The following is a 10897-nucleotide window of genomic DNA, read 5'->3' on the forward strand; positions in this document are numbered from 1 at the left end:
GGGGGCGCTAAGAGTCGGACAACGACTGGGCGACTTCACTTTCACTTTTCACTTTACATCATTGAAGAAGGAAAATGGCAACCCACTCCAGTGTTCTTGCCTGGAGAATCCCAGGGACGGGGGAGCCTGGTGGGCTTGCCATCTTTGGGGTCGCACAGAGTCGGACACGACTGAAGCGACTTAGCAGCAGTAGCAGCAAGGCTCCACAATAGGGACTGCAAGATTTTCCTTCTGGAGTTCCATTTGGATCCGCTAGATGGTGCTGGTGCACTTTCTCTCCAACCTTGTTAGTGACCATAGTCCTTTCATCCCTGCTGCTGCTGCTGCTGCTGCTGCTGCTGCTGCTGCTATGTCGCTTCAGTCGTGTCCGACTCTGTGCGACCCCATAGACGGCAGCTCACCAGGCTCCCCCGTCCCTGGGATTCTCCAGGCAAGAACACTGGAGTGGGTTGCCATTTCCTTCTCCAATGCCATTTCATGCATTCTCCAATGCATGAAAGTTAAAAGTGAAAGTGAAGTGGCTCAGTCATTTCCGACTCTTAGCGACCCCATGGACTGAAGCCCACCAGGCTTCTCCCCGCCCATGGGATTTTTCAGTTAAGAGTACTGGAGTGGGGTGCCATTGCCTTCTCCGCCTTTCATCCCTAGTAAGCATTATATTTATTAAAAGGGTCAGTGTCTGCCCAAGTGGAGTCAGTTCAGTTCAGTCGCTCAGTCGTGTCCACCTCTTCGAGACCCCATGGACTGCAGCTCGCCCAGGCCTCCCTGTCCATCACCAACTCCCGGAGTTTACTCAAACTCATGCCCATGGAGTCGGTGATGCCATCCAACCGTCCCATCTTCTGTTCTCCCCATCTCCTCCTGCCTTCCATCTTTCCCAGCATCAGGGTCTTTTCAAATGAGTCAGTTCTTCACATCAGGTGGCCAAAGGATTGGAGTTTCAGCTTCAACATCAGTCCTTCCAATGAATATTCAGGACTGATTTCCTTTAGGATGGACTGGTTGGATCTCCTTGCAGTCCAAGGGGCTCTCCAAGAGTCTTCTCCAACACCACAGTTCAAAAGCATCAATTCTTCAGCGCTCAGCTTTCTTCACAGTCCAACTCTCACATCCATACATGACCCACTGGAAAACCATAGCCTTGACTAGACGAACCTTTGTTGGCAAAGTAATGTCTCTGCTTTTTAATGTGCTGTCTAGGTTGGTCATAATTTTTCCTTCCAAGGAGTAAGCGTCTTTTAATTTCGTGACTGCAGTCACATCTGCAGTGAATTTGGAGCCCCCTAAAATAAAGTCAGCCACTATTTCCACTGTTTCCCCATCTATTTGCCATGAAGTGGTGGGGACCCAGTGCCATGATCTTAGTTTTCTGAATGTTGAGCTTTAAGCCAAACTTTTTCACTCTCCTCTTTCACTTCTTCAAGAGGCTCTTTAGTTCCTCTTCACTTTCTGCCATAAGGGTGGTGTCATCTGCATATTCTGAGGTTATTGATATTTCTCCCAGCAACCTTGATTTCCAGTTGTGCTTCCTCTAGCCCAGCGTTTCTCATGATGTACTCTGCATATACGTTAAACAATCAGGGTGACAATATACAGCCTTGACGTACTCCTTTCCCTATTTGGAGCCAGTCTCTTGTTCCATGTCCAGTTCTAACCGTTGCTTCCTGATCTGCATACAGATTTCTCAAGAGGCAGGTCAGGTGGTCTGGTATTCTCAAGTGGGTCGGTGGCTGGCCAATACGGAGTGTGAAGAGTTCAGTGGTACGGAGTGGGTCCTCTTGGCAGGCAGGGTTGTGGTTTCCCCTGGTTTCCTTTCAGCGGTTTGTACCACAGGGTGGCAGTCCTCTGATTCCTCTTCCTCCTGATGTAAGTGCATAAATGCTTCTGCATACGAAAATCTTATCTCTTTTCCCTGCTCTTTTGCAAAACACTTCCAACTGTTGAGATTGTAAAATAACTGAAAGAGCCGATCAGGGGCCATCACCTCTTCTGATCCTCATACACATAGTGTACAAATTCCATTATAATAGTATATCCTGTCTTTCTTAGTCATAGGCTCATGGATCTGTCTGGCCCATTTATCTGATATACACCACAAAAGGCTCTCCTTCAGGACAGATGGAGTATTTACTATTTTTATGTTTGATAGCACCAAGCAGATCCAACATGGAATCGGGTCTTCTATGTAACAGGAGGATCAATAAAAAGGATTGGCCATTAAATGATCACTGAATTTAGGTACTGGTTCACAAGGTTTCAGTTAATACTATTCTGTCTACATTTATATATGTTTAACATTTTCCATTTTAGCAAGTTTTTAAAAGATTAAAACACATATACATAGAAAACCAAAGGGATGTGTTTTCAACCAAATTGACTCTAAACTTTTCAGTGGAAATATAAGCTCAGTGGGAAGCTGGAGAAGGTGTCACCAGAGAATGAAACCGTTAGATATCAGTAGCATCACTGACTCAATGGACATGAATTTGAGCAAACTCTAGGAGACAGTGGAGGACAGAGGAGCCTGGCATGCTGCAGTCCATGGAGTCACGAACGGTTGGGCAGACTTAATGACTGAACAACAACAAAAATAAACCTTGAAAAAAATGACAACAAAGGGAAACAGCTGTATGACTATTATACTATGATTTACAGTAAGAAATATACATTTGGTTTTCTTCCCAGTTTATGGGCTTCTCTTTTGGCTCAGTTGGTAAAGAATCCACCTGCAATGCAGGAGACTTGGGTTCAATTCCTGGGTTGGGAAGATCCTCTGGAAGAAGGGAAAGGCTCACCATTCCAGTATTCTGGCCTAGAGAATTCCATGGACTGTACAGTCCATCGGGTTGCAAAGAGTCAGACATGACTGAGCGACTTCACTTCACTATGGTACAGAGCTCCGAAAATCCTTGGAATTTCCAAAGCCATAAGAGTGAGCAAGGTGTCTTTTATTGTGTCAATGAGGTAACTTTGGAAAGGATGGGGGATGGTTGCCAGGAGAAGCGACCACTGATTAGATTGGGACCTTCAATCTCAGCCCCCAATGTCTGGGGACTGGAGAGGAGATGGAGGCTGAATGGAATGCCAGTGATTAAATCAAACCAATCACACTTATGTAAAGGCACCTTCATAAACATTCGAAAGGTTGAGGTTTGGACAGCTTCCACACTGGTGAACCTTTGGAGGTTAGGGAACGCTGGCCAGTTTCTGAGGGATAATGGAAGCAGTGAGCCCCTTCATCACACCTCACTTTATTCATCTCTTACATTTGGCTGTTTCTGAGTTACTTCCTTTTGTAAGAAGTAAGTAAAATGTCTTCTCTTGAGTTCTGTGAGCGGCTCTGGCAAAATATTCAAATACAAAGAGGGGGTCGTGGGTACCCCAGTTTACAGCCCGTTGATCAGAAGGATAGACTGTGACGGGGAGCTGAATGAGGGGGCAGTCTTGTGGGGCCTGTGGGGTGTGTCAGACTTGATTCATAGGACACCCGGCTGGTGTTGGAGCATTTCTTCTGGTGGAGGAAAAAAACCCCACACATTGGACTGGTTTCCCAGAATTATTAGTGACATAGATATAAATAATTTAAGTTGTGTGGCACTGGAACGCTGGCAAATCAATGGAACAAACAAAAAATTATATTTCTGATATTTAGAAATAGATTGATATCTACACCAAAGTGTAATACTTACATGATAAACGTGGCATTTTTAAAAGGATAGGGAAAACAAATGGCTTGGAACAATTACCTTGCCATTAAGAAAAGAGCATTCCATTCATACTTCTCAGTTGGTGAAAGAAAAGAAAGAAAATGAAAGTGGAGTCGCTCAGTCATGTCTGACTCTTCTCGATCCTGTGGACTGTAGCCCTCCATGCTTCTCTGTCCACGGATTTTCCAGGCAAGAATACTGGAGTGGGTTGCCATTTCCTCTCCAGGGGATCTTCCGGATCCAGGGATTGAACTCAGTTCTCCCAAATTGCAGGCAGAGTCTTTACTGTCTGAGCCATTGTAACATGTTGAATTCCTAATATGGTAAAAAAAATTTACAGGTGCAACAGAATCAAAACATACTATAAAATTATAACAGGAAAACTTGGAAGAACTCTTGTATGACATTGGATAGAGGAAGATCTTTGTAACTATGACTCAGACTTCAGAAGTCACAAAAGGGGGAAAAAGTTCTAATACATCAAATGAAACATAGCAGGCACCCAACAAGGCTTCCCTGGTGACTTAGTGGTAGAGAATCTGCCTGCCCAAGACAGGAGATGGGGGGTTGATCCCTTGGATTGGGAAGATCCCCTGGAGAAGGATATGTCAACCCACTCTAGTATTCTTGCCTGGGCACTCCCATGAACAGAAGAGCCTGGTGGGCTACAGTTCATGGGGTGCAAAGAATCAGACACAACTTACCAACCAAAACAGCAACAGGCACCCAACGAACACTGGACATCAGTTCTCCCTGGGTGGAGGGGCTCCTTCCTCAGAGCCCCAGCCCCCAGCACTGTACCTAACACTTCTAATGGGCCCCACATATGGTAATGTTCTAAAAATTATGAAATGTATTGATGTATATTTCCTTTAACATCTAAAAGATGAAGAAGAATTTCTGAAGAGTTGTTTAAGCAAAACCTATCATTAAAGTAGTAAAGGAGTAAAGAGGCAGAAGATATTAAGAAGAGGTGGCAAGAATACACAGGAGAACTATACAGAAAAGGATCTTCATGTCCCAGATAACCATGATGGTTTAATCATTCACCTAGAGCCAGACATCCTGGAATGAGAAGTCAAGTGGGCTTAGGAAGCATCATTACAACAAAGCTAGTGGAGGTGATGGAATTCTAGTTGAGCTCTTTCAAATCCTAAAAGATGATGCTGTGAAAGTGCTGTAAACAATATGCCAGCAAACTTGGAAACTCAGCAGTGGTCACAGGACTGGAAAAGGTCCGTTTTCATTCTAATCCCAAAGAAAGGCAATGCCAAAGAATGTTCAACTTACTGCACAATTGCCCTCATCTCACACACTAGCAAAGTAATGCTCAAAATTCTCCAAGCCAGGCTTCAACAGTACATGAACCATGAACTTCCAGATGTTCAAGCTGGATTTAGAAAAGGCAGAGGAACCAGAGATCAAATTTCCAACATCCACTGGATCATCGAAAAAGCAAGAGAGTTCCAGAAAAACATCTATTTCTGCTTTATTGACTATGCCAAAGCATTTGACTGTGTGAATCACAACAGACTGTGGAAAATTCTTCAAGAGATGGGAATACCAGACCACCTTATCTGCCTTCTGGGAAATCTGTATGCAGGTCAAGAAGCAACAGTTAGAACTGGACATGGAACAACAGATGGCTCCAAATTGGGAAAGGAGTCTGTCAAGGCTATTGTCACACCTGCTTGTTTAACTTATATGCAGAGTACATCACGAGGAACGCTGGGCTGGAAGAAGCACAAGCCGGAATCAAGATTGCCGGGAGAAATATCAATAACCTCAGATACACTGATGACACCACCCTTATGGCAGAAAGCGAAGAACTAAAGAGCCTCTTGATGAAAGTGAAAGAGGAGAGTGAAAAAGTTGGCTTAAAACTCAACATTCAGAAAATGAAGATCATAGCATCCGGTCCCACCACTTCGTGGCAAATAGATGGGGAAGCAGTGGAACAGTGTCAGACTTTAATTTTGGGGGCTCCAAAATCACTGCAGATGGTGACTGAAGCCATGAATTAAAAGATGCTCGCTCCTTGGAAGAAAAGCTATGATCAACCTAGACAGCATATTGAAAAGCAGAGACATTACCTTGCCAACAAAGGTCCATCTAGCCAAAGCTATTGTTTTTCCAGTAGTCATGTATGGATGTGAGAGTTGGACCATAAAAGAAACCTGAGTGGCAAAGAATTGATGCTTTTGAACTGTGGTGTTGGAGAAGACTCTTGAGAGTCCTTGGACTGCAAGATCAAACCAGTCAATCCTAAGGAAATCAGTCCTGAATATTCATTGGAAGGACTGATGTTGAAGCTGAAACTCCAATACTTGACTACCTGATGCGACTGACTCATTGGAAAAGACCCTGATGCTGGGAAAGATTGAAAGCGGGAGGAAAAGGGGACGACAGAGGATGAGTTGTTTTGCATGGCATCACCGACTCGGTGGACTTGAGCTTGAGCGAGCTCTGGGAGTTGGTGATGGACAGGGAAGCCTGGCGTGCTGCAGTCCATGGGGTCGTAAAGAGTCAGACACAACTGAACTGAACTGAAAGTAGTAGTATTCTCAAAAGACGTTCACTCATGCCACCTCTGCAGTACACTTTTCCTCATTTTACAGTTTTTCTCATGTAATAGGAAAAATAAAGACAAATGCTGCCCATCAGGATTGCCACAGTACCTCTTAGCCTATGTCAGTCTTTCCCCTTGGGTAATTTTTCTGACATTAACTGGTAACTACAGGTCTGCAAAAGACCTTCCTCAGGGGACTGGGGACTGAAGTGAGGAAGTAGGCGCCTGACAGACACTGGTAGACACAGCTTTGGGTAAGAGCTAATAAATACATGGGCTTCCCTGGTGGCTCAGATGGTAACACTCCACCTTCAATGCAGGAGACCCAGGTTTGATCCCTGAGTAGGGAAGATCCCTTGCAGAAGGGGATGACAACCCACTCCAGTATTCTTTCCTGGAGAATTCCATGGACAGAGGAGCCTGGTGAGCTACAGTCCGGGGGTCGCAAAGAGTCGCAAAACACGCACATAATAAATAGTTATCCAGGTAGAGTTTACCATCTCTGCAATTATGAAAAGGTTAGTTCCTTACTTCCAACTCCACACCCAAACTGATGTTTGTATGCTTCACTCTAATTGCATTTCCGATGAGGTATTTCCTTGTACAATAAACAAACATAATGAGTAGCGTCCACACTGCTCCCCAGCTCCTTTAATCATCTCCACTAGAAAACTATGTATTAGATAGACCAGCAACAATGTGAATATGTTGTAGGAAGGGGGGCCCCTTCCAGGGCCTGAGAGTGGGTTCTTGTCTAACACTCGGAAATGAATTGTCTGAGGAGGCACATGTGCTGACAAAGCAAGAGACTTTATTGGAAAGGGGTGCTGGGGCGGAGAGTGGCAGGGCAAGGGAACCCAGAGGAACTGCTCTGCCACATGGCTCCCAGTCTTGGGTTTTACAGTGGGTGATGGGGACGAGTTTCTGGGCTGTCTCTGCCCACTGATTCTGACTCAGGGTCCTTCCTGTGCTACATGCATTGCTCAGCCAAGGATTTCAGCAAGGAGGGTTCTGGAGGTGGTAGGACATGTGGCATCTCCTTTCATTCTTTCCCTAATTCTTCTGGTTGGTGGTGGCTTATTGGTTCTGTATTCCTTACCAGGACCTCCTGTCGTAAATAACTTTTGCAAACATTCACTACAGAGCCTAGTCAGTGTGGTTCCCGTAACACTCGGGCATGTAAGTATTTCATCTTTTCTGTACCGAAGGCAAGCTAACCATAGACCAGCACTTGATTAAGAAGTCTAGAAACAGAGTTGTCTCCCCTTCTGTTTGTAGCTTTAAAAAAAACTGTTATCAGCTACATATACATCCCAGCTAAAGTCTGCTGCTGCTGCTGCTAAGTCACTTCAGTCGTGTCCGACTATGTGCGACCCCATAGATGGCAGCCCACCAGGCTCCCCCGTCCCTGGGATTCTCCAGGCAAGAACACTGGAGTGGGTTGCCATTTCCTTCTCCAATGCATGAAAGTGAAAAGTGAAAGTGAAGTCGCTCAGTCGTGTCGGACTCTTAGAGACCCCATAGACTGCAGCCTACCAGGCTCCTCCGTCCATGGGATTTTCCAGGCAAGAGTACTGGAGTGGGTTGCCATTGCCTTCTCTGAAAGTCTGCTAACCAGATTTAACTAATCATCAATGATTGGGAAAAAAATATATATATAATGATTTTTGTACACAGTTATCTGATTCAGTTTCCATTTTCTACATTAGAGAACTGAAGTTCAGAGCAAAGAATCCTGGTGTCGTATTGTTCTTGCCTGTCTGCTATTACCAGAGCTGGCCTGCAGCCCAGACACTTTCTGTTCCCAGAGTTTCTTTACTATCTAATGCTGCCCTCTTTCTCACTGCCACATCTCTTGGCCTGGCTTTGGGGTCAGATCGCTTCTGGTTTTTAATTATCTTGCATTCTCTGAAGCAGTGTGGCAGATGAGAAAGTGGTAGCGATGCACAGATAGTGGCTTTTTCCATAACTAGTAAATAGTCCCGTTGTTACTAAAGCAACAGAAAAAACGGTAATTGCAAACACGTACCAGTCCTTATTGTGTGTTAGACACTATTGCAAACTTTTCTGTGTTATAGCAACTCATTTAATCCTCACTGCAGTTTTTTATATAAATAATTTATTACAGATGAGATTCTGAGGTACAAACAGGTTCCTTACTTTGCCCAAGGTCATACAGCGGCAAAGTGGGATAGGAATGGATGCCATCCTTTACTTTTATTTACAACTACGATGCTTTTTCTCAAACTTTTTATTTTGAAAAATTTCAAAAAGTACAGAGAATTTTAATAGTATAATGAACACCCGCATACATAACTCTCTCTAGATTTAACAGTTACCAACATTTGCCACACTTACTCTATCTGCATTTATGTGTGTGATCATGACACTTCAACATCTGTCCTGGGCAGGTCACCCCCAAATATGCTCAATGCATACCCATTGTTTTGAAGTAAATTTACTTCAGAAACAGCAGGTGGGGAAAAAATAATATACTTGGGATGGACATGTACACCCTGCTATAATGAAAATGAATAATCAACAAGAACCTACTCTACAATACATGGAACTCTGCTCAATGTTATGTGGCAGCCTGGATGGGAGGGGAGTTTGGGGTGAATGGATCGGCATATATGTGTGGCTGAGTCCCTTGCTGTTCACCTGAAACTATCACAGCATTGTTAATGGGCCATGAACGTGAAAGTGTTAGTGCTCAGTCCAGTGGGACTCTCAGTGACCCCGTAGACTCCTGGCCCACCTGCCAGGATCCTCTGTCCATGGGATTTCCCATGCAAGAATACTGGAGTGGGTTGCCATTCTCTTCTCCAGGGGATCTTCCAGCCCAGGGATTGCACCCAAGACTCCTGCGTTACAGGTGGATTCTTTACCATCTCAGCTACCAGGGAAGCCCCAATAATGGGCTATCAGATCAGATCAGATCACTCGGTCAGTCGTGTCCGACTCTTTGCGACCCCATGAATCGCAGCACGCCAGGCCTCCCTGTCCATCACCAACTCCCGGAGTTCACTCAGACTCACGTCCATCGAGTCAATGATGCCATCCAGCCATCTCATCCTCTGTCGTCCCTTCTCCTCCTGCCCCCAATCCCTCCCAGCATCAGAGTCTTTTTCCAATGAGTCAACTCTTCGCATGAGGTGGCCCAAAGTACTGGAGTTTCAGCTTTAGCATCATTCCTTCCAAAGAAATCCCAGGGCTGATCTCCTTCAGAATGGACTGGTTGGATCTCCTTGCAGTCCAAGGGACTCTCAAGAGTCTTCTCCAACACCACAGTTCAAAAGCATCAATTCTTCAGGCTGCTCAGCCTTCTTCACAGTCCACTCTCACATCCATACCATGACCACAGGAAAAACCATAGCCTTGACTAGACGAACCTTTGTTGGCAAAGTATGTCTCTGCTTTTGATATGCTATCTAGGTTGGTCATAACTTTCCTTCCAAGGAGTAAGCGTCTTTTAATTTCATGGCTGCAGTCACCATCTGCAGTGATTTTGGGAACCCAGAAAAATAAAGTCTGACACTGTTTCCACTGTTTCCCCACCTATTTCCCATGAAGTGGTGGGACCGGATGCCATGATCTTTGTTTTCTGAATGTTGAGCTTTAAGCCAACTTTTTCAGTCTCCTCTTTCACTTTCATCAAGAGGCTTTTCAGCTCCTCTTCACTTTCTGCCATAAGGGTGGTGTCATCTGCATATCTCGAGGTATTAGATATTTTTCCCTGGCAATCTTGATTCCAGTTTGTGTTTCTTTTCCAGTCCAGCATTTCTCAATGTGACTGTGCTCTGACCATATAAGTTAAAGTAAACAGGAAGGTAACAAAGATACACGCGAGCTTGAGCGAACTCCTTTTCCTATTGTGGAACCAGTACTGCTTGTTCCCAATTTGTCCAGTATACTATACCCTGGTTGGCTTTCGGTGACCTGCATACAAATTTCTCAAGAGGCAGATCAGGGTGGTCTGGTATTCCCATCTCTTTCAGAATTTCCCACAGTTTATTGTGATCCACACAGTCAAAGGCTTTGGCATAGTCAATACAGCAGAAATAGATGTTTTTCTGGAACTCTCTTGCTTTTTCCACGATCCAGCGGATGTTGGCAATTTGATCTCTGGTTCCTCTGCCTTTTCTAAAACCAGCTTGAACATCAGGAAGTTCACGTTCACATATTGCCAAAATAAAAAGTTTAAAAGCAAATAACACTCTGACTACCCCCAGCCCCCCAGTGGGGCGGGGGTAAATAAAAAGTTGGTTAAATAAATTACTTAGTGGGAAATATTTATTTGGGTACCCCAACTCAAAATTATTTTTGGCTCTGTTTCCTCTAACTGTTTTGTAGACCTATAACCAAATCTAAACGTAAGTTAAGGTGTTAAAAGAATGGGGGAGGTGGGAAACAGAGCAGAAGGCGGGAGGTGGTCGCAGGATATTGCCTGGGACTGCCAGCTCAGTGGATTTGGGAATTGTAGTCTGCCAGTCATCCAGGGCATTCCTGTTTAGGGAACCTGACTACGAGTCCCAGAAGCCTTTGGAGCGGCTCTCTGGGAACGCACTTCCTGGGACGCCGAGAGGAAGACGCTCCGAGAGGCTCCTCAGTGTGGGCGAGT

The 10897-nt window shown here is 44.8% G+C and overlaps 1 protein-coding gene across 2 annotated transcripts in view; it reads left to right on the plus strand.

Moving 5' to 3' along the window:
* Positions 1-10891, plus strand: part of SUN3 (Sad1 and UNC84 domain containing 3) — a 64083-nt gene extending 53192 nt beyond the window's left edge. Inside the window, exon 9 of one of the 2 annotated variants that reach the window (XM_059885672.1) lies at positions 10791-10891. In XM_059885672.1, coding sequence (XP_059741655.1) covers positions 10791-10799 — 9 coding nt within the window. In that variant the 3' untranslated portion in view covers positions 10800-10891. The remainder of the gene's footprint in view (positions 1-10790) is intronic. The other variant, XM_059885670.1, reaches the window with a different exon arrangement.

The sequence above is a fragment of the Bos taurus genome, chromosome 4 (assembly GCF_002263795.3).
Source record: "Bos taurus isolate L1 Dominette 01449 registration number 42190680 breed Hereford chromosome 4, ARS-UCD2.0, whole genome shotgun sequence".
Lineage (NCBI taxonomy): Eukaryota > Metazoa > Chordata > Mammalia > Artiodactyla > Bovidae > Bos > Bos taurus.